At 39.6% G+C, this 24,519-nt stretch overlaps 1 protein-coding gene across 4 annotated transcripts; it reads left to right on the top strand.

The window, feature by feature from the left end:
- Nucleotides 1–24: 24 nt before the first annotated feature.
- Nucleotides 25–24,463, top strand: ADAT1 (adenosine deaminase tRNA specific 1). Of its 4 annotated transcripts, none has more exons than XM_041484195.1 (10): nucleotides 25–144; nucleotides 551–742; nucleotides 1,492–1,560; nucleotides 3,237–3,291; nucleotides 4,074–4,201; nucleotides 5,748–6,366; nucleotides 8,092–8,237; nucleotides 10,462–10,561; nucleotides 14,172–14,258; nucleotides 19,503–24,463. In XM_041484195.1, the coding sequence occupies exons 1-10, from the start codon at nucleotides 96–98 to the stop codon at nucleotides 19,633–19,635; spliced, it is 1,578 nt and encodes a 525-aa protein (XP_041340129.1). In that variant the 5' UTR covers nucleotides 25–95; the 3' UTR covers nucleotides 19,636–24,463. The 4 variants fall into 4 exon arrangements, with proteins under 4 accessions (XP_041340129.1, XP_041340143.1, XP_041340148.1 ...); XM_041484214.1 differs by having other exon boundaries at nucleotides 84–144; nucleotides 621–742; XM_041484204.1 differs by lacking the exon at nucleotides 25–144 and adding an exon at nucleotides 173–414.
- The last annotated feature ends 56 nt before the right edge of the window (nucleotides 24,464–24,519 follow it).

Genomic DNA, 24,519 nt, shown 5'->3' with positions numbered 1-24,519 from the left:
CTTGCGCAAGAGCCGCCCGGAACGGCGGCTGCTGCGCGCGAGAAGCGGCTGCGCGTGCGCAGGCCGTGGGGCGCGGTGGGGGCCCGGGGGTTCGGATGTCGCCGGCCGTCCTGGCGAGGAGCAGCGGCGCCGGTGTCCCGCAGGGTAGGGAGGGGCCTGCAGGGCTTGCAGCCGGAGTGGCGGGAGGTGCGCCCTCGGAGCGTGGGCTGCCTCGGGTCTGTCGGCAAGGGGGACGCCTCGAAAGGAGGCTGGTGGTGCCGGGCGCCTCAGGTGTGCTGCAGAGACCTCACCGGAGTGGCGGCGTGATGCATGCGCCTGATTGCTGCATAGTGGGAGCTTTGGGAACCCAGCAAACCCACCTGCTGCTGCTAGCGTTGCTTTTTATTTCTTGCCATTTGGAATAATTTACTTCCTGTAAGTAGTCCTGAAAGGGATGATGTCTTTGTTGGTGAAATGTGGTGCAGGAAATTGTCGTGCAGAACAAGATGGTAGCATTTAAAGAGATGGGGGTTGTTATTCAAGTGTTGTGATGGAATCCAATTCTATGTAGAACCTGCACTCGAATCAAGAGCCATGTGGTCAGCTGATGAAATCGCTGGATTATGTTACCTGCATTACAGGACCAGACTTCCTAAGCAGGGGAAACCAGATCCAAACAGGGAATGGACTTCAGTGGCAGCTGTTGTCAAAGTGGAATCTGCAGCCCAAAGAGGGGCTCTTGATAGTCCAGAAAACTTGCAGGGTAAGAATGAGTTTTGGGGATAGGGGTGGGAGAGAAGGGAAGGGGAGAGAAGGTTCTTGATGCCTTATATTTCCTTTTTTAAGATGCCTTTAAAAAAACATACATCCTTTCCTTCATCGGTCTCTACCCAAATTCTTTATTCTTTGCGATTGTTGTGATTCACAACTTCTGTCTGAAAAGAGGATGTTTTAGTGAAATGCTGCTCTTCCCAGACTGTAAATAAGACAATGAAAGACTTCATTTGGCTGTTCAGTATGTGGTGAAAGTCTAGGCAGGACCAGAATTCCTAATACAAACTCTTGGAAAAACATGCTCAATTTGATAGAATCTGAGAAAGGTTTGCTCTCCTATAACAGGTTACTACATCCTGTGTTTGTGTTAGTTTGTCATCATCTTCTTTTCCCTTAGTGGCACTTCAGTGTTGTTAGGCAGATTGTATTCCATATTTATTATTTTTTATGTGCCTGAGGAATGCTACAGCAGTGTCTGCTGTGTGCTGTCGAGCATATCAAGCTTGTATTAGCATTCCTCCTATGTGGTCATAGACTTTTTCTAGCATTAGTGCTTCTGCCTGCTGTATTCAGTTCTCGATCTGTTTCCTTTCTGTAAGGTTGCATGATCTGCCTCTCTGTACATTCCCTTCTACTCAGTGTTCTGTGTGTTGTCTTACCAGTATGACTGTATGAGAGCAATGCTTCTGCCAATAGTTGAGGCGATAGTTTTTTCACTTAATGTTGTTTCTTTTTCAGTAACTAAGGAAGTTGTTGCTATGGGAACTGGAACAAAATGTATTGGTCAAAACAAAATGCGAAAAACTGGTAAGTATGGTATAAAATTTAAGAATAGACTACCTATGCTACCTTCTTTCTTGCTGGTGTCATAGAATTAATGAAAATGTCCAAGGCATGCTGCTCAGACTTGTTCTGGATTGAAGCCAGAAGCGTGGGGCAGACCTTCCTTCATCAATGAGAGAGGAGCTTAGGCAGCCACAATGGCTGCCATGAAGGTTTGCTGCACTTGCTGCCTCAAAGCTAAATGTACTTCTTATATTTGGAAATGTGTAGTTTAGGCCCTGAGTCTGCATACTCAAAGACTTCATAACGAAAAGCAAAACAAAACATAAGCAAATTGTGCTTTGGTTATCTGTTGCAGTCTAGTTTTGTTGAGGTCTGATGCAAGAGGTTACCACTGCTGGTACTAACCAGCAGAAAGGTACTAATAGGGTTTTTCTTTCTTACTGCATATTACTGCTCGATAGTTTTAAGTGTTGTACAGTAAATGTAAGGGATAGATGCATGATTTCTTGCAACTATCTTTTCTTACTATGTATTGTAGGAGACTTTCCATGCTCTCTGTGTCAATTTTTTTAACTTATGATGTATCTGTCTGCTAGGACAGGGAAGAAGCTGTAGTAATGATGAATGCTGAAAAGTGGCTAAGTGGGCAGAGTGTTTGTGCATGTGTAGGTACAGGGCTTTCTACCCTCTTTAGACTTCAGAGGAGGACTAGACTGACATATGAGAAATGGTTTTGCCTGTATCTGGTTTAGGCTACTTCATGTTCTCTCTGTTATCCTTCATTTTGAAATTAATTAGTGGACCAAAAGAGAAGAAACTACATTTTGTATCTTAGCTTTTTTTGGATGTTTCTTATGATTTGGCTATCTCAGAAAAGTTTTGACATAGGCATTTTTCTGACTGATTTAGGAAAATTATGATCAAACTGTTGTATCATTTACAATCTAGATATTAATGGTCTAAGTAGAAAACTGTCTAGGAAAAACTAACACTAGTTTGTTTTGCCATTGTTTGTCTTCAGTAATCTCAAATTTAGAAAATATTCTCCTTTTATGATAACATTTTTAACTTGGTGGTAGGTCATGTTAATGGTTATCTGTTATATCACTTCTAAATTTTTAAAACTGTTAAGGAGGATTTCTGTCACTTGGCCTTTTACCTCTGAAATAAAAGATGACCTACAGCTCCTGTTCCTTTACATAACATAACAGGCAGATACTGTTCAGGAAAGCTGAAGATGAGATGTGCATACTTAGTGAGTGTCAGAATTATTTGCAGGAAAAATAGTTTAAATTGGAGGACATAGTTCAAAAAGAATCTTGAACCAAAAGATGAACAAACACTTGAAATTTTCTGGTGGAATGTGTTTTGAGAATATCAGGATTTACCCTTGAAAACAAAAGTCATGAAGATTTTGAAGGATGGTAGTGTTTATTCAACTCAAAGGGTTTCCAGTACCAGAAGAGTTAAAATTTGGTATTCAGAGAAGTCTCTGACATGCTGCAGACTGAGTACTTTTATCCTTCATGTGTGTACCTCCTTTTGTTGTGATTGGAAGTTTAAATATCTTGCAATACTCTAAAACCAGTGGGAAACCTTCAGATAGTAATAAATATGGAGAACTGTCCTATGTTGAATTCCATTTGTTTTGTCTTTTTTAGTAATGACTTAGTATTTGCATTTGGGTTTTGGTTTAGGAGACATTCTGAATGACAGCCATGCTGAAATTGTGGCCAAGAGGAGCTTCCAGAGGTGAGGTGTGAATGAAGTTTTACTCAATACTGTAACAGTGCTGTTACTCAGTGCCACCTGAGGTTGTTGTGATACAAATCGTGTTGACCTATTGCTGAAGTAGCCAAATTTTGTAGCTTCACATATGAGAATGTAGTGAAAGATTGCATTACTTCTGTGTGGGCAACACTCTTTTTCCTGTTGTCAGCAGGATTTTAGACTAATTTTTATACTTCTAGGTAGTGTTAAGGTCTTTTCACAAAAGCTTGCTTCTTGTTCTTCTGGAGCCTCTGTATAAAGAATTAGGATCTGATTTCATGTGACATAAATGCAGATCTGATGACTATTAGTCAAGGATAGAATTTTTGCTCTTTTCCACATGCTAGTCGTCTGATTTACATGAGATAAACTGGTTCAGGGAACTGAGCCAGGGGAACAGTAATTCTGCAGAAATGAGTACGTTTCTTGCAATTTGATGTCACTAAACTGAGTCTCATAGAATAAGATGAATTGCAGAGTTGATAAGAACACACACAGTGGGAGGAAATGACCTTATCTATACAGTTCAAAATGGTTAATGTTAACTGCACTGAACCCAAATCTTTGAGGTCTATTATTAAAGTTCCAATGATGTGATTACATTTATTATGTTGGATGCCATCTCTCTGTAGAAGCATAACTGATTGGCTCCTGATAGACTCCCATCAGGAAAGAACAGACACTAGAGGGCATTTAAGTTTTGGGTTTTTTTCTCATGCATCAAAAAGGAAGTCAATGTTTCATGAAAACTTTCTGCCTAACAGGTATCTTCTCCATCAGTTATGGCTTGCAGCTTCCGATCAGCAATGTATCTTTAGTCCAGGAACTGAAAATGGGAAATGGAAACTCAAACCAAATATCATATTTATTTTCTTCTCCAGTCATACCCCATGTGAGTATGCTGTAGTGAACTAAGTACATTGCTCCCACTTGTAGAATCTTTTCTGCCCCATGTCTTTCTTTTGTCTCTCTTTGGTCTGGATTGAGAGTGAGGCAGTAATTCATGTTTACCGATACGCACCCAAAGATGTATTTTACTCCACAGATAGATTTGGCATTTTATCTCACTGGATGTGATTCAGGAGAACTCAGTAAGTCTGATGTACTGTTCGTTATATAGTGGAATGTTTAACTTCAAACAGTAGCTATTTTTCTTTCCAGAAAATAACATACTTGTCAGAGGTCCTGCCATATTGCCTAGTTGCTTTGCTTCAAACATTATCTTCTTGGATTAAAATTTTAATAAAAAATACTGACATTTACCACCATCCCTAAAAACAACCAAATGGAAGATACTTCACACCTAGCCAACAACCACCCCCAACCCCATGAAGCAAACAAAGAAAAAGAAACCCCAACGAACACCAAAAAACCCCCAAACCAACAAGCAAACAAAGAACCCAAAAGTAAGCAAAAAGAAAAATGAGGGAGAAGAGCCAACACTGACTCATACAAAACCCCCCCAACAAACCAAAACCATGCTCCTGAAAAACGGGAAAAAAAGCCCCATTGATGAAACATCACTAGGTCCCCAACACAAAACTTTGGGAATGTAATGAAACTTCTGTCATGGAAAACATTCTTTGTGTGTTTAAAAAAAAACAGCACCACAAAGATGAAGGTGTACTGACAGAATGAAGGAATGTGGACTCATGGTCTACCAACATATCAGGCATCTTGATGTTACCATGCTCTCTCATTGGTGTGTTCTTTAACTGCTAGTCTGTGTCTGTTACAGAGCAAAGAAGTTTTAAGAGCTCTCAAAATATGCCTCATCAGTATTTCAGAGTGAGTTAGTTGCTCATACATTTTCATGATTTTGAGTGCATTGCTGGAATATGCAATATTGTTTTTCTTCATTAGTGCATTTGAGAATAGAAATTACGTCTCCAAATTTATTAGTGAGAATAATTTCATTGCCTTCTTTTTCTCACATTGTGAGAAATTTCTCACATAAATCAACAGGCCTGTCAGGTTTGTTTTGCTTTGAACTGGGTTTCAGAATTTTGGTTCTGAGCATGTTTCAGTGATAGAGATTAAAGCTTTCACCCTAACTGGACAGATTATTCTTTCATTAATCTTTTGAGGTTCATATTGTTTGGTTAGATCAGTCTGGTTTTCCTGTGAGTCTTCAGCACTTCTTGTAGTCTGTCAAATGCCTTTGTTACCTTTTACTTTTTGGGTTGTAAATTTTCCTTTGCTGATTATCTCTTACATAGAATGCAGAACTTTAAATTAAGCATATATTGGCTCAAATTTCAGTGAGATTTGATTCAGTGTGGCACAGGACAACGTTGTTTCAAAAATGTGTTCTCATAGTTAAGTTTTCCTGAGTACAGATCTGTGAAAGCTACTAGTAGTTGTAATATTACTGGTATGATGTGTTCCAGGCACAAGATGGGTTTTTGGCCAATTTTATGTTATTTCTTTTGTTCCAGGTGGAGATGCTTCTATTTTTCCAATCAGTGAACCAGAGAACCAGTTTTCTAAGCCAGTGACTGAAGGTCATGAAGCTGGACAGTCGGCAGAATGTAGAAGTAACCATAATCACTTATGTCCAGAAGATAAAAGAAAAACAGAGGAGATGGCAAGGAATTATATAATGAAGAGAATGAAAACTGATGATGGTGGTTGTTTTTCTGTAATCACTGAAGACCTGGCTATTCAGCATGAATCTGTGAAACGAGAAGACAACGGAAACCAGAAGAGCTGTGAATGTTCTGCAGAGGTGCAAACAGCTAATAAGGAGACTGGCTTAGTGAGATCAAAGGTAGTAGATGTTCACAGAACTGGAGCAAAATGTGTACCTGGAGAGCTGGATGATGCCCGAATACCTGGGCTGGGGTACCACTGTGTGGGATTATTACGAGTGAAGCCAGGTCGAGGAGACAGAACATGCTCTATGTCCTGCAGTGATAAACTGGCTCGCTGGAATGTGTTAGGGTGTCAAGGAGCTCTTCTGATGCATTTTCTGCAGTATCCAGTGTATCTGTCAGCAATTGTAGTGGGCAAGTGTCCATATAGCCAAGAAGCTATGCGGAGAGCAGTTATTGAAAGGTAAGCGCTCTCCTCAGGTGGTGTGTATGGAGTCAGGGAGCTTTGGAAGACAATGTGTGTCATACAAATATTAGAACTTTAGTAAGCTTTCGATAATGTGTCTTGGAAAATGGAGCCAGGCTGTTTGCAGTGGTGTTGGTGATAGGACAAGAGGCAATGGGTGCAAACTGAAGCATGGGAGGTTCCCATGGAACATCAGGAAGCACTTGTTTACTGTGGTGATGATGGAGCACTGGCAGAGGTTGCCCTGAGAGGTTGTAGAGTCTCCCATCTTTGAGTTACTCAGAAGTGATTTGGACACTGTCCTGAGCAGGTGGCTGTAGGTTGCCCGTCTGGAGGAGGGGTGGTTAGACTAGATAACCTACAAGAAGTTCCCCTCCCACCTCAGCTGTTCTCTGATTTACTACAGTGGTTCAGGACACATAGTATGTGACAGATTGTACTGGTCAGCTGGAAGAAGACAGTTGTGTTACACTGGAGAGGCAAAGCTTATATGCATTTTCATGGTGGTAAAAATTTGTCTGCTTCTTTAATCTCAGTTACATCCAAGAGCTGATTTTTTTCCTTGCTGTGAGTAGTGGAGCTCTCATAACATAACCTGTCACCTCAGGGAGATCTGTGTGAGAGATGAACTGCACTGCCGCAAAATGAGAAAGGTTATCTGTTGTGCACTGGCCTTCTTTCTATTCAGATTCTTCAGGTGATGAAAACTATCCCAGCAACAAGGATAGGAAGTGAATATTTTTCTTACTTGGGAGGCTAAATCAGTAGAGTAGAGCAGTAGAGAATGGTAAGTGGATTTGGGCAGAGTGAAGGGAAAGGAGAGCAAGAGAAAAACAGGGAGCTGAACCATTCTTTTTAAGTGGTAGTGACTAGACCAGTTCCTATGAAAGGTTTGTCTTTGTTTAGTAATTCCTTTTCACTGTCTCTTTATCTGTCCTTCCAGGATGATTATAAAAGTGGTCCTAAGTCTGTTAATGGAGAAACTCTAGTGACATACCCGGTGGAGCTTTCTGAATAGTCCTTTCCTCATTCTGTGACACATAACAAGAATTTGCCTGGCCTTGTTAGTCCTAGTGCAGTCAGGCACTTTTTCAGACTATTGAATTTGACAGTATGAATCTCAGTCTTAATTCCTGCTCTGTGTAAATATTGTAATGATTAAACACATGCTGTTTTTTCCTTATATGATCCTAATGTTGTTCAGTATGTAACCGTAATTTAAGGTAACAAAGATAAGATTATACATGGGACTGTAGGTATACTTTGTGTGTTTTTAGGCTTTGATTATAAACCTTTAACCTCATAAAACAATTCCCGATGTAATGCAGTTGACTATGTAAATACCTTGTGATTTTTATTTTTCTTTGTGATTGCAGAAGTATATTGCAGTTTTTGTCCTGCATACTTAATTGATTATAATAGCTTTTAACTCGACCTTTTTAAAAGCAAATTTGTATATTTTTTTAAGATGGACAAGGTCCTAATAAACTAATGTGGCTTTTGGGGTTTTATTTAATAAATATTTTTCTGAAGGGAAAAATGCCTCCAGACCTCCTTGTCTCACCTATAATAACTCATGTTCAATTCAGTTTTAATTTAGATAATGAAGGGAAATGGTGCAAAATGGTCTTGTTTGGGAAGATCATACTGAAAATCACTTGCATTTTTCTGTTTGGGAAGAGCATACTGAAAATCACTTGCATTTTTCTGTGTTTACTGTAGATGTCAGCGCATCTCATCTTTACCAGATGGTTTTGTTACTCAAGAGGTTGAGCTGCTGCAATCAGATCTTCAATTTGAACATAGCCGACAAGCAATTCAGGAACTTCAAAGTAACAGCAAAACAAAACTTGTTCCTTGTAGTGCAGGTGAGTTAATTTGGGCTAGTTGCGTAACTGTGTGCAAAAGTCCAAATAGAAATGAGGTGGGTTTGGTTGTTTGGAATGGAACATCATTCCTTGCCAGTATGCTAGTGGCAAAGTACAAAAAGCAAGAAATTATTTTTAGGTCATGACTTAATTGTTCATAATATTTGTCTCAGCCTCTAGTTTCCAGTAGGGAGTTTTCAGGCTGAATAAACTTGGTTGATGTGATTAAGAGTTTATAATTAAACACAGACAGAAAATAACGAGGGGGAAACAAAAGTTGAGTACAAGAAGAAAACAAAAGACTTCTTGTTTCAGTTAGTTTAGCATTCTCTGTGGTAATGAACAAAAGACTTGCCATGCTGAGTTATGTTTGTAGTTGCTCCAAAAATCTGTGAATGAAGAAAGAATACAGAGTAGTGTAGTGTAAAAGTTGTATTGATAGATATTTTAGGCATGGCATTTTTTGCCGTGGTGATGAATGAATGCATAAGTCTCAATGTGATTTTGCAATGTGGTCTCATTTGGGGAAAAAAAATAGGAGCTGCTACTCTATGTGCATGGCTAAGCAGTTTCTTTAACTTGGACATGCCTGCCTTCTGCTTCTGCTCAGACTTTTCTGTCTGAATCGGAACTGGAAGTTTTCTATTACTATAGAGCTAACGATAAAATAGAATGGAGACAAAGGGTTCCTTAATGGACTTCACATTCATTAAATTGGAGTTATTTACAAGTGCCTGGAAGGAGACTACTTCAATTTTGTGAGATAGGAAACAAATTTCATCATTGAAGAATAGTGCCAGTTGAATTACCAAAAAAGGCCTGAAAGCAGCTGTGACTAAATTCAGTGTATGTCTTTCTTGCTGTACACTTCTCAGGTCATTCTGTTAAATAAAGATGAATGATGCCTTAGCACACTTTTTTTTATGACAGGTGGTTTCTTTTCTTGAAGGAGTAAAAATCAGTATAAACTCTAAATTTAGGGCTGTTACACAGAGTATTGAAAGATGCTTGATAGGAACATTTCAGCTGTTATTTTAAGAAAGTATCTTTTTTGTTCAGTACTTTGAAGTTTGAGATAATGATGAAAAAGTGAAAGAATGGAAAATGTTTTAATTTTTAAATAACTTTGTATCTGCTTGTCAGAAACTGACATCCTCTAACCAGGTGATTTTTAGATATTTCACATGTGGAGGATTTAATACCAGTCCTATGTATCTAATGTTATTTCATGTTACACAGGACTGTAATTTAGTAGAGTGATACAGCATTGTACTTGATTCACTGTGTAAGTACAATTGGCATACTACAGCTGAATTGTAATACAAAGGTGAGTGAGTAACATTAGCAGTCTTTAAGCATCTTGAGTGACAAGATGGTCTTAGGAGTGAATGTGTGTGCAACTATTTTGCCTTTTAGGAACACAGAGAAGAGGGAGAATTTAGGAAATGGAATCTGTCTCATGGTGGTAGAAGTTGAAGAATCTGCTGTTATGCTGTAGAGAGACATATTGGACATGTCAGTTTCTGTTGACATGCTGCTGATGCTTTGCTCATTACTTAGAAATTGTAAGGTATTGTGTGCAGAGTTTCAGCATTAAGAAGTTTACAATCTGAGAAGATTACAATGTTCTCACTCTTGGGGTAGAGTTTAAGGCTGTTGGCACTTGTTATCTCTTTCAACAAATTATTTTTATTTGACTACTACCTAATAATGTTTTTCAAGTAAAGTCTACAAATATTTGGTGTATTTCAGTTATCAAACATGAAACTACTTAGAGTACACAATAAAATAATAGCAGACCATAAATTAAGAAGGAAAACATAGAGTGACTGGTGCAAGTAGTTAAGGGCAGTATTTCACAGCCTGATGTGAAAATAAGCCATCTAACTTGGAAATTTCTTCATGCGTTGTCTGGACAGGATACACAAAGGAAAGTAGAATCCCCCTAAGAAATGGAGAATTACAAAGCTGAAGGCCGGATATTTAGAGGCATGGATTGTTAAATGATCTAACTAAGATGAAAGCTCTGTGTGTGTGTGTGTGTTTTCATTTTTTTAAAGTAAACATTCTTTTACATACTGGAATTCTGGCCTTGGAAAACCATGGTCCTCTTTCTAGTTTGAATTATTTTGGGAACCAACATGTGAACAAATAGAATGAAAGGAACTGTTAGGTTCTGCTTCTGTGACAAGAGCATCTCCCTTGTTCGTAATGTCTTCTACAGCTATCAGTTGGAGTGCAGTCCCTGAACAACCTCTGGATGTCACCTCAGATGGCTTCCGACAGGGAACAACAAAGAAGGCGATTGGGAGCCATCAGAGCAGGTGTGAGAGTGTTGTAATATCTAGACATGTTTTATTTGTTAGCTTACATGCTGTTGTGAGTTCATGTGATGTTGTCAGAACAGGAGGAACTCTAGAGAGTGGTGAAGAAGGGGGAAGGTAGAGAGCTGGGGAGAAGGAAGAGTCGCTGTGCAAGGGAGAAAGGGCAGTTGGAATAATGGAAGTTACATGAGAATTAACAAGTTTATCCTATTTCTTTATACCTTTTGAGAACGTTGTAGGTAATGGTGGTGAAGAACTGCAATCAGTTTTTATCAAAAGGGTGTTTACTTGTAGAAGGATGTTGAAGTAAACAGAATTTTCGTTTCTGGTTTTGACTGTGCTGGAAATGTGTGCATTGCATGTTCTCTTTCTAGAGATTTCTTTTACTTGAATAGTCAAGCCAGCTGTCCTCCATTTAAAGTCCATCCTTTTAAAGATGTATGATCATTAAAACTGTAGCTTTGAACCATGACCTTCTGCCTTAAAGTTTGAAAATGTGTTGAAATGATGGCAGCACACTCCTAACATGAACATGTCACCTTTCCATCTTGGCACTTGGTTCAGCCAACTTGTCGCTCAACTCTTTAAGAAATCCTCTATCAACAATCATAGTTTAAAGAAATAGTTACTTATTTTTCTTGAGGTTGAGAGGAATTACTTATAAGCAATTGCAGACAAATTTCTCCATCTTTATGTTATCTTCATTTTAGGTGAAGTGGCCAAAATTGTCATTGTTCTGTGGAAATTCAACTTAAGGATTGGTGTTCGTGTTTTAGCTGTTGGTTGATTATACTACCAGATTATCAATGGTCATATTGTTCATGTTTCCCAGACTTTTTGGAAGGATGATGACAATCCTGACAAGGGGTGAATAGCATAGTAAATACAGGTTAGACAATTCTTGTGGAGAATTTATTCATTTGCCTGCACATTCTGAGCTGCTTGAAGTTAGGCCTGATTTGACTGAAGTTTATCCTGGTATATCCTAGTATTTCCAAATTTTCAGTGGAAAGAAGAAGACCAGGGACTTTGTGGTTTGTGACCAGTATTGGTGTCTGGGGTATTGCTAACATAGGTGACCTAGGTGACTTAGTGCATCTTTTAAGACAGGCTCTCTGTGCACTGTAGAATATTTATTTTCAATATGCGATATGTAAGTATTCCAGAAGACATGTGAAAGATCAAACAAACCAGTTAACCCCTTTTTCTCAGTAGGATTAAATTTGTAACATAGCATTTGTGCATCAGCTCTAAAACTTGAGAGCCATCTCCTGGCTGGCAATTAGCACAGGAGTGTAAGAACTCAATTATTGTTGAAAGAACCTCTTCTCAATATGTGCTTGAAGTTCACTAAAACTTTCAAAAGTTATTAGAGCCTATGAGACTGTGTGATTACGAACATCTTGTTTCCTTAGGAAATCAGAATTAAAAACAATGTCAATGAACAGGTAAACTATTTACACTTTGGAGGTAAACAGTCACAAAAGGAACTTCTATAATGAAAATAAGGAATTTACAGCCTTATTGGGACTGATGGTGCTTAATAATAAACAAGACTTGTATTTCAGCATTCTTTTTCCTCTCAAGGAATCTCAGGGTGATTGCTGGGAAGTGTTGTTTGAGGTTTTCCCCCCCTCTTCCGTATGCTACATAACATTAAATACCAAGGACGGTAAGGCTGACTGAGTAAAAGGAATTTGCAGGTAAATGCCTGGTATGTGCTTTTGTTAATGCTTAATTAACTAAAGCACCAAAAACTACAAGATGAAACTTTGACAGATTCAATTGAATCTTAAATTTTAGAGCATTTTTGCATGCCATCATCACCAGTAGGGTTCAGCAGGGCTCTGTTTTAGGGCCAGTGCTTTTCAGCATCCTAATAAATTACTTGAATGCAGACCTCAAAGGTACACTAAGTTTGCCAGTGACCCTAAATTGGGAGAAGCTGTTGACTCCCTTGAAAGAAGACAGACCCAGCAGAAAAACCTTGACAAATAACAGGGTTATTTGTCACCAACCATATGAAGTTTAACAAAGACAAATGCCAGTTTCTGCACGTGGCACAGGGTGACATGCATTTATGGACAGACTGGGGAATCAGAGGCTGGAATGCAGGGCCATGGAAAAGGACCTAGGGGTCCTGGTTAATGGCAAGTTGGATATGAGTCAGCAGTGCCCTGGCAACCAGGAGAGTCACTCTCATCCTGGGGGGCATCAGGCCCAGCACTGGTGGCCAGGTGAAGGAGGGAACTGTCCCACTCTGCGCTGCTCTGGTGCGGCCTCACCTCCTGGGGGCAGCTTTGGGCACAGGAATATAAGAAGATAAAGCTCTAAGCGTCCAAAGGGAGTCCATCAGGATGATGAAGGGTCTGGAGGGGAAGCCATACAAGGAGCAGCTGAGGTCACTTGGTTTGTTCAGCGTGGAGAAGGGCGAACTGAGGGGAGGCCTCACAGCAGGCTACAACTTCCTTGTGGGGTGACGCAGAGGTGCAGGCCTGTTCTCTGCTCTCTCATGGCCAGTGACAGGGCCCGAGGAATGGCTGGAGCTTTGTCAGGGGAGGTTTAGGCTGAATATTAGGAAAAGGTTCTTCACCCAGAGGGTGGTCAGGTGCTGGAACAGGCTTCCCAGGGCAGTGGTCACAGTGGTCCAAGTCCAAGGAGCATTTGGACAATGCTCTCAGGTATATGCTGGGATTATTGGGGTTTTCCTGAGCCAGGAGTTGGACTTGATGATCCTTGTGGAGATTCATTGAATCTATGCCATTTTGGATGTTCTTAAAATACATGCTAGCAACATAGGAAGATTTTTTTTTAAATTGATTTTGTTTTCAGTGCTTCTGGAGAATCAGCTTGCATTTCTCCAGCATCAGCTGGAGAACTGAATCTGTCATTGTTAAGATAAGTATGCAAAGATAATTAAATAGAGGAAACAGCTGGGCCATTCAAAACAAAACTACACTTTATAAACAGTGATTCTGGTTGCCCTCTCTTTGGGGAAGTAGAAGGGCTCAAAGCTGATGGATGTATATAGTATCTTCTAAAGATCTTTAAAACTTTGTCTCACTTTATTTTTTGGTGAGCCTCTTTGTATTTAACTGCCCTGCAGCTGTTGCTGAATGTGTCCTTGTCACCACTGTGAAAACATCAGCATTTTTCCAGATATTTCTGCTCCTTCTTTTATTTGTTTTGGATAATACAAAATTTAACAGTTTGAAAAAGCTTTTGGAGTGGTGTGCTTGTTTGATCTGTTCTGGGACTAGTCCTTCTGGCTAAACCTTACTGCAGCTGTGAACTGATGACAGTGCAGCTTCATGCAGATAACAGTGTGATATTAAAATGTTCATTCTGCAGACTGGTGAGTGCTGGCTGGGAGAACAGGGCAATGCAGCTTTTTGTCAATATAGCATTTAAAACTTAAGGGAAAAGGTATGCAGGCAGCTTGGATGGTGTAGGAAAAGATAAATGATAGAGAAGTTATTACATTCTTTGAGAAGTGAACATAATGCTTTCTATCATAAATGTTTAGCTGGGATGTGCTGCTGTAAGGTGGAGTGAATTTATGATTTTTTTTCCATCAGAATTCCTAATTTTTAATTTTTTTTTATATCAGATCCAAAATCTGTAAAGTGGAACTCTTCCATAAATTCCAAAAGCTGGTGACAAGTATTTCACAAGAGGATCTACCAGACACTCTACGGTAAAGACATTATAATTGCCTTTAGAAGAATGAATTTTATGAGTGGCCAGCAGGAGCAGGGAGGTCATTCTTCCCCTGTACTCGGCACTGGTGAGGCCACACCTTGAGTGCTGTGTCCAGTTCTGGCCCCTCAGTTCAGGAGGGACGTTGAGACACTTGAGTGTGTCCAGAGGAGAGCAACGAGGCTGGTGAGGGACTGGGAACACAAGCTGTATGAAGAACGACTGAGGGAGCTGGGGTTGTTTAGCCTGGAGAAAAGGAGACTCAGGGTGACCTTATCACTCTCTTCAGCTTCCTGAAGGGTGGCTGTGCTGAGCTGGGGGTCAGTCTCTTTCTCCAGGCAACAACAGACAGAACAAGAGGACACAGTCTCAAGCTGCGCCAAGGGAGATACAGCTAGAATTAAGGAGGAAGTTTTTCACAGAAAGAGTGGCCAAATACTGGAGTCATCTGCCCAGGGAGGTGGTGGAGTCACCATCCCTGGATGTGTTCAAAAAAAGACTGGATGTGGCACTTGGTGCCATGATGTAGTTGAGGTGTTAGAACATGGGTTGGACTCTGTGATCTTAAAGGCCTCTTCCAACCTAGAAATTCTGTGATTCTGTGATTATCTTAATCAAACTGAAGAATACTGTAATGATACAGTATCTGCTCATGAATCTCATTTTAGGTAAGTCCATTGTTAAAGTTTGATACTTGAAAAACGTGAAAAGAGACACAAGATGAGGAAGTGGGATCTTTTTTGAAAACATGAGCTATTAGATCAGCTGCCTGCAGCTCTTTACCCTTGGTGGTATTCAAATCCTGCGTCCCAAAATTGCCATGGAGATATTGATATCTAGTTGGTGTTGGAATTCTGTCAAATTCCACTTTGTTTCACAAGAAGGAAGAGTTTAAGTAAAAAAAACCTTTTTTTTTTTAAGTTTAGGTTAAAATCAGTTTTCATCTTAGCATATGGTGGAGTAAGAGCTAGTAAAGTGAGATAGTGCTCTTTCTGCATTTTTCTCTCATATGGTTGATAAGGATAGATAGGGCTCTTTCTATGCAATGCATGTGTTGCACAGAGACCTTCTGGTTAGAAAATAAAGCAGATTTTGTCTGAAGGAAGCCATAATTGGAATTTTCCTTTATATTATTAAAAACAAATTTCGTTTATCAGACTGGAGTTAATTACTTCCAGTAATCATTCAGTATGGCATAGCATTAGTTGCATTATGTATTTGGTGGTCTACTATAAAGTAAAGCATAGTGTCACACGTACAGAAACTTAGACTCTGGGAGATGTAGAGGGTTCCAAATCCATTGCCATGCAAAGTTTATTTTATTTTAGACTTACTTCCAGATACAATTTCACCAGCTTTAGTATGCAGGTATTCCAAATCTTGAGCCAGTTTAACTGCTTGTAGCTGCTCCTGATGTGGTTCACTGCTGCTACTGGCTGTTGATTCCTGTTTTCTCCCTTGTGTCAGTAGCACTTCTCCAATCTCATGATGAGCCAGTTCAGCTAGGTAATGTGGCTGAAAACAATTTCCTTGTCTTCTATGTTTTCTCTTGGACTAACAAACTTAATGGAAATCTGAAGCAGATAAAGCCCATGCTAAGGAAGCAGGAGGCATATGTGACTGAAAGTAGGGGAGATAGGCCATTTCAGCCCTTCATGGTACTAAGACAGTAGATGCAACAAACTTAGCCAAAGTGCACCCTGGATCTTTAATTAATGGGTCTTGCTTGCTTTTGAGTTTTGTTGAATTAAAGATTGCATTTTACCTTCTGTGTCTATGGAATTGTCTCGGAACTCTTTCAAAGTTTCAATGTCCATATGGACCGTGCTATTGCTGAGGTGCTTTCAACTGATTCTATGGGTAGAGATTCTTTGTCCTTAAATCAGTTTGAAATACAAAATTTTTAGCCTCTTTTGGGTGGGAGTTTGTCCTCTCTTGTTTAGCCGTCATAATTTCCTCAAAATGGACTTGGACCTTGTGCATTGTTGGGTAGGTGACTCATTATGCTGTTCACATGCTGCTTACATAAAGTCACTTCACCTCAGGGCTTTTCTAGACCACTGGCCATGTTGTTTCCTTTGACTTTTTTGTCCTCTACTGTTTGTTTGTCTGGGCTTCTCCTGACAAAGTCCAGCTGATTCACAGATGTGACATCGTTTTTTCACTGCACAAACTCTGTTTATACAGAGGAGGTGCTAGCTCACCAGTCAGCTGGTGCAGCTGATTGCCTTTGAGGTCTTTTGCCTTTCCTCCTCTTCACTTAAAAAGCACAATTAAAAAGTGTCTTCGTGTTGCTGTTTCCTTCATCTTCCCTTTTTTTCCTACATGGTATTCTGATGTTTTGATTTTTCTTTCCCCCTTGGAGTCTGAGTTTGAGTGAACTTAAGATAAGAAATCCTACACTCTCTTGTTTCTTTAAACTTCTGTGTATTTAACTGTTACCACTTTTGTATTTTCTTCACATTCAAATGTATCTTGTTATCTCTTCCCACAAATGGGTGGCTCTGAAGCTGTGCTATCATGCAGTTTCTTTTTTCCACTTTGACTCTTAAGTTCCTTCCCTGACTCTTCTAGTCCACTTCTCTTGCTTCCCATCTTTTCCATCCATCAAAGAATGCTCATTCTGTAATACTTTCAAATCTGTTGAACAGCTTGTTTTGTAGTTGTAGGGTATATTAGGACAAGGGTTATTCTTCATGTAACACTGCCTTCATTTACTGCATTTACTGTTGTCCACTGTCAGACTTGGGAACCAGGAATTTAAAGCTTTACATGGAACTGATTCTATTCTGATGTTATTTTGTTTTTGGTTTGGGGTGGTTTTTTTGTGGTTTTCTTTGCTTGTTTGTTTGGGTTTTTTTAGTGTTGGGTTTTTTTTTTTTTTTTTTTTTTTGGTTGGTTGTGTTGGGGTTTTTTTGGTTTTTTGTTTTTGTTTGTTTGTTTGTTTGGGGTTTTTTTGGGGTGTGTTTCTAAATCTGTTACTCCTGCTTTTTGTGACTTTCTAATTCATTCTTCACACAGAGGATCTGTGTGGGTGCTGTTAAATTGGAACAGGTAGGCAGCCTACTGGGGCCAGACCTTTGCTGACTCTTCTAAAAGTCAAATTTATGTATTTATAGTAATATAGCTTATCTAAGATGTTAAGCATGACATTCATCAATTTGGTTTTTTTCAGGATTTAGTTTATTTGCTTTCAGATGAGACTGAGAAGGAGGTGGTGTTTGGTTGGTATGAGCTGCTTCACTAAGAACCAGATAGTACTGTATAATGCTGTCCCACCTTCTTTCTTCCTTTGCAGTAATTCTTATGATCTGTCTCCTGTGCCTTACTTAAATTCTGTCCTCTCTCTGGGTAGACTAATGTTTATTTATTACCTGTTACTGTCACCTATCATACCTAATTTTCTTCTGTTGATTCCCTCTCACATGTTATCATTTTGAAACTACTGGTGCATAAATCCATCTTTTTTTTCTTTCTTTTCATGTTTTCCATGCTCACTGCTAAGGGAATGGTGAGGCACCATTGGACAGTGTTGTGCTATTGCTAATCTGAATTGTTACATACAATCCTCTGTGGTATTGTTTGCAGATCACTTGATGGTAATGTGGCAAAGGAGATTTTTTGCATTACTGGGTTTTTTTTTTCCCTGCTGTTAGGAAAAAACATGCCTTAGTCACCACCTGGGGAAGTGAAAACCTTCTCTTGTCATACAGTGGCATCCACCGTAGAGAGTCTCCAGGCACTGCTGTTTGTATAAGGTGTGGCTGGCTGTATTGCCCTTTGTTTGAATCTAAGGGAGACTTTGTAAAATAAACCTGCCCTGACTTTCTTGCTGGGCTTATTAAATGAATAACTAATCCTTTTTTCTCTTAAATTGTGTTCAGAAGCCATCACAATTAAGATCGTACTATTATTCTTCCTTCCTGCTCAGTTCACAGTATGGAGGATTCCCGTTCCAGATCCAGTACAGATAATGGGGTTCCGTGACCATTCCACTGGCCAGGTGGGGGAGAGTTCTAGTGGGGCCCTTACGTGGGACTTTTGAGAACAGCTCCCAGGTTAGTTTCACAGGGTATGAATAATGTGAAAGAGGTGGAGAAAGGAAAATGAATTGGCTGTGATAAGAGCGCAGGGCAGGTTTTTTAAGAGAGACTATATCTCCTGTGTTCAGCAACGGCATAGACAGGTTCTCCACTCTTGCACCTTTTTGAACACAAGGTTTGAAGGATAGATAATATGGCTTGCTTTGCATGTCATGGTGTTTTAGAAATAAATTCATGGCAGAATGCTGAGTGCCTCAAACAGAGCTTCTTATGGTCTGCTGTTATGGGAGAGCTGTGGGGTTTTTTTGGAGGTGATCATAATTGCCTTTGAGCTTGAAAGCCTGTTTTAGAAGTTAGTGCAGTAGTTCCCAGACCTCACAGATTAGGCTTCCTGTAGTAGTTTGGCTCTTTCTCTTTCTTGGTGAAGGTAATGTTGCCTATGATCTTCCCTTCATATTGGGTTTAAGGTATAAACATTACCTATCACATGTGGCTGACAGATGTTTTGGCAAAGGAAAATGAAAGAGGTCGGGAACGGAATGCAAGGAAAGGAAAAAAATCTTGATGAAATTGTCTTACAGGCACTGGTGTTCAGATACTCTAGACCTGAATTTCCCTGTTTTGAAAATCATTGGTGTAATGTACTCAGTAGAGTGACCAATTGTTCTGCTGAGATTGTGGGGCATAGTTGGTACTTGAGGAAGAGGAATAACACCAAAACTGACGTGTCTCTTTTGCTTGAGGGAAAGAAAAGACAGTATTTTCTATCTCATTCTTCCCTGTTAGTTTTTTGTTGGAAAAGAAAATATGTCCAGTTCATTCTGTCCTTCTCCCTTCAGCCAGTTTTCTAGCACACTATGACTAATTCAAATCCAATTCAAAGCACCCTAGCTGCATTTTCAGCTTTGCTTCAGTGGTTTTTGCTGTCATGGAAGTTTTCTGTAGCCTATGGTCACACAAACACAGACATTTGTAGTGCTAGAAGAGTTGTTTTGCTTCCTTTTGTAAGATTGATGATGATGTCTAGCTTTAAAGCGTGGGTGTCTCCAAGTCTCCCTAGAAGAGAATTTCACTAAGTAGCATGGAAGAGTTCATAGGAGATTGTCATGTCCTTAGATGTTTGATTTCTTTTTTCATTTTGTGACCTCATATTCAATAGGATCATAGAATTGTTTTAATTTTTGTGCATTTTCCGTCAGGATGAAGACGCTAAAAACCTACTGGGACTACAAGGAAGCTGCATTAAATTATCAAGAAGCCTGGAGAGTGCTGCGTAGCCAAGCTCTGCTGGGTTGGGTCAAGAATGCCAAGGAATACCTGCACTTCACATGAGAATCCATGTTACTGTGTGAATCCAGGAATAAGCTCTGGTCCACAGCAGATAGCTCTGCAGTTCAAGAGCCAGAAAAAGACGCCCTCTAGTTTGTGCTATAAAGAGACAAGAGTGAAAAGGAAAGCAATTTAGAGAATACTTTTATTTTTACTGAGTTGAAGCCCCCTTTTTATTGAAATATAGAAAACGATCACTGCTGACTTAAAATTCTGAACTGCTTGAAACAATATGCCGCCTCCAAAATAAAGGAAGCAGTGATGTGCTATCCTAGTATCTGATGGTATGATCTACCAGCCATAGTCTTTGCAGTGAAAGTAATGTCAACTGAAACTCAAGCATTAGTATGGAAAATTTTAGTGCTACTTTTTTCTTCCACTTCTCATAATGTTGTGGTTGTTTTTCTGTTGCTGGGACAACCCTCATGTATAATAAGTAATACTTTCATAATTCTGAGCTCTTCTTGTCTGGTGCCTGGGAGAATTTTCTATGTCCCTCAACCCCATTGCTTCTAACTGGAAAAACTAGTTCTGTTAAAGTGTCTCTTTTTTTCATATATGAATCCTTCATATATGCTGCTATTTACTAAACATGGCCACCGATATTGCCATAGCAGAAGCAAAAGCACTGGGGAGGAGTCTGTGTCAAATAATACTACTTATGATACTCTGTGCATCTCAATTTCAGGACTTTGCCAGATAACGTTTCAACTACTTTGCTTCTGTAGGCAGGAAAGAAAACTCCTGAATGACTTAGTTCAAATTGGCCAATCCTGTGTATTACAGGCAAACATTTACCTACTTTTCAGTGTTTCAAGCACTGTCCATCTCTGTGCCCCCTTCTGGGAAATGGTCAATTAAAAGCAGAAATGCCTCAGCCATTTATGTCACTGTTCCTTGTGTTCATTAATAGCCTGGCAGAAGTGGAGATGCTTTGGGGAGTATTGCAAGTAGTCTCTGGCATGTCCCTTCTATTCTCTATATTACCAACTAACATCTGCATGACAAGACTGTCAACACTGTGAGCAGTTGTGGGGGAAGCAGTCTGTAATCCTCCTTAAACCTTCTGTCCCAATTATTGCCTTTTGTGAGCAATTTCAGGACTGTGTAACTGCTACTGAGCATGTCCCCCTTTTGTATTTTTCTCATGTAAACCACAATTCATAAAATATTTGGACAAGGCAATGTCAGGGTGAAAGAAGAGGATAATTTGGAACTTAAAAATTCCTTAGTGATTTGAAGTTGTTTTTTTTTGTTTTTTTTTTTTTTGGTTCTTTGGTGTCCTTAGTTTTGGATTTGAAAAATGGGCACAGCAGTTCTCCAAACAGCCTTTGTTGTCAACCTACTGAGCGACATATGGGACCAAACAGTACACATAACATTACAGTATGAGAAGTGATAGCAGCAAATCCTTTTTACTTCACACTTAGGTTGACTTGTCAAGTAAGAATAGTTCTCTTGTTGAAGAAGTAACAACTTGAATTCTGTGAGCATGTGCCCGTTCTCTCAAATCCAGCACTAACATGCAGAAATACCAGTTGTACTGGTGAGGAGGAAGTAATTTTATGTGTTTGTAGAGGGCAAGGGATTATGGAGATTAGGGACTTGCAATAGTCATCAGAGGATAAAAAATGGCCAGATGCCATTGCACATGGGTTACAGGGTGAACTGCTGAAGACAGACGGTAGCTGCTCCTGTAATCAAGCAAGTAGCATTCCAAGGGCAGAGTTCTATAGTATACCTAAAGAGCTATCAGTAGATTACCAGTTTCCTGAAATTCACCCTTGTTCTTAGCTGAAATCTTGCAGAAACTATTAACATACCTAGTTTCCCATAGTTAATCAACAATGTCTGCAGTGAACCTGCTGACCAGACTGGAATGTTCCCATTTCCTATCCAGCTGCAATATTAAAATGGGTTATGTAAGACTAGTTCTGTAGTCATGCATCAGTTTTCAGATAAGCAGTTATATGGTTTAAAGTCTTTTAACTCTTTTCTAAAATTTGAGCCTGGTTGTTAGGATTGTTCCTGGTAAGATTTTTTTTGTGGCTTTCTAAAATGCTTGTGAACTGTAGACTGTTGCTGTTCTGTTACCTGTCAGGTTTAAAAGTAGTTTTTGAGGTGCTGAACACTGATGCTAACCTCACTTCTTGGATGGAGTTGAGGACATACTGAAGCCTAGAGCAAGTCAGTGAATATGTGAAGAGAAGGAAGGAGCTGAAACAGAACCGCATTTAAAAGGCTGACGGGCTAAGCCTGTGGGATCTCATCCTCAACTGGATGGCCTTTCTGTGATAGAAAATCAGTATTTAAATGCTGCACTTGTTTCATTCAAAAATGTTAGGAAATGCTGTTGGCAGTACCATGAAACTGCTCTAAAAATCAGAAGGGAAAAATGCAGAGATAGAAAAGAACAGTCTCTGCTTTTGTAATTGGTAACAAACTAAACTTGGATCATTGTCAGCAGGTCTTCAGAAGAATTGCTCCTGGAAAGGAACAGGTAACATGTTCCAAGCCTGTATCACTCCTTTGCACTGGGATAGCTGACACCCTGAAAAACAAAGATAGGCAAGGCACAGAGAGGACAGCAGAATGCAGAGACTCTGCCACAGGACAACAGAGTTGGCAGGGAGAGAAGCAGCAGGAATGAAGTGCCCACAGTGCATGGTTAATGAGGATAAGCAAACAATTGGCAATGGGAGCGGCAAAGCACAGGAGGGCACCAAGATTCCCACCATATATGTAAAATGAGCACATCTGTATTACCCAGATAGGTCCTTGCCAGTCCCAAACTTGTTTGGGGACTAATGGCTCCTGATTGCCAGGACAAAGAAAGTAATCATTGAGTGGGATGTCTTTAACAGCATCACTATAAGAGGTGTCATTCTGTTTTCAACCTAGTAAGAAGGCAGGACAAGACTGCCTGCTTATCTTCAAGGAAATCAAATCAGAGCATAGAAACAAGTGGTTTTGTGCAAGGGTAGCAGTAATCATGTTTGACCTTGAGGCTGCAGTTCCACAAGACCAGATGCTAGCATCCCACTGCCTTTGGAAAAGCAAGGTTTTGATCTTCACAGTGTGCCTCCATTGCTCACCTTAACACAGGCCGGAAGGCTTTCCTGATCTCAGTACATTGCGAGTAAACTGAAGAGTATTTCAATTGCCGTATTTGTAGAAAAACAAACCATGAGCCCAAAACAAAATGCAGCCTTTCACTAGGCTGTGCAATAAATCCATTAAGCACTAGAGGAAAGGAAGAGCTAGAGTTGTGCTGCTGAGGGCAGAATGTTGGAGTTTTCTCTCAGACTATCTGATAATGTCATAAGAGGGCTGCAGCAACAATAGGTACATAATATATACAACTAACGTATATACACGTAGAAGCAAGATTTTTTTGAGGAAAGACCATCTAAATTGTCTAAATTTGGTCTATAATAATGTCTATAATGTAATAATGGTCTGTAATAATATATTAAATATTGACTGAATACTAAATTCATCCAGTACTGGTTTAGTTATATTGGAGATGACATTTCAATTTAGCTTAAAGATAAGTGACACAGAGGTGTTGCTGTCTTTGTTTTTTGTTCAGTGCATCAATTGAAGGGTTAACAGAAAGTGAAGATCATCCGGGGACAAATACTTTATATAATTTTACAGGAGTGTTCTATCTAAAGGGATGCATTTCACCCCTGCATTTCAAAAGGAAACCTCTTGATGTTTTATTGCCATGTAACGTGTCCCTGCAGATGACAAGTGAAGTTACTGCTGTAGAATATTTATCTTTACATTCTCTGGAACTGCTTATGTGTCTGGGCTCCTAAATCTAAAGTAACAAATACAGAGATGTTAAAGAGAGCAGTTATTGGGGGTTTTAGGGGCTTATGAAGGGTAATCCAAAAGTTACTTCAATCATAACATCTCTTGGTTTTAGATACATCTGTTTGCTGGCATGTAACTAACTAGCATTTTTAAGTGTTTCTTACTCTTCTGGTAACAGGTAAGAAAAAATATTACTTGGTAACTGCAGAAAAATGGTAAGGTTTCAGAATAAAAGAAACAGAACATTTTCCAGTAATAAAACGTAATTTAAAAAATGACAGGTGAAACCACTTTTCTTCACTCTGAGTCAAAAATGTTGTTAAGAGTAAACATTAATGTGTGAAAAGGGAGTTAGAAGTAATTCAGGATGGAAGCGCTGACAGAATGTTTCCTAAAGCAGTGGTTTACAATGTAGTGCTGTTCTGACTAATGAGAGGCTTACTGAGATCAACAGCACATTCTCAAATGCAGTAAGCACATGCATCACAATTACTGTGTCAAGCCACAGTCATAGGGTAGTGTCAACCTTTCACAGGCTCCTACGTTCACATTTTTGAGTCCTTCTGCCAATACTTGTGAATGACTGCAGAGCTAAATAATTCTAGGCATGTATCTTCATGGGGATTTGGGTTAGTGTGAATTTGATTTAAGTTTGTTAAGTGGTAAATTTTCACTGTAACTGGAAGCATTTTAAAAACTAGATTTTATGCACCACATAGTGTGAAAGTGAATTAAAACTTCTAATAGGAATCTAAACTGTATTTAGGATTTCCTTGCTGGCTTAGAAAGGTCAAAGTGATGCTACTTCTTCAATGCAGTGTTATCCTTTAATATCAGAATGCAAACTCCAGCACTGTGCAATTAGGTCAATTAACTGGTTTTTCCACCCTCTCCCACACAATCCAAGGGTTTGTCTCTGCCTGTAAGTAGCTGTGAGATATAGTAGCTCTGAAGCTATTGGTTTTGAAACCTACAAAGAGATCCTTGTTTCTTCCTGGTATCAGCAGCCACACACTAAAGTTTGAGAAGCTGTACAATGTCTAGTAAGTAACATAAGCAGCTGTG

The sequence above is a fragment of the Pyrgilauda ruficollis genome, unplaced genomic scaffold, assembly GCF_017590135.1.
Source record: "Pyrgilauda ruficollis isolate IOZ18807 unplaced genomic scaffold, ASM1759013v1 scaffold117, whole genome shotgun sequence".
NCBI lineage: Eukaryota > Metazoa > Chordata > Aves > Passeriformes > Passeridae > Pyrgilauda > Pyrgilauda ruficollis.
This window is presented reverse-complemented; position numbering and strand designations above follow the sequence as displayed.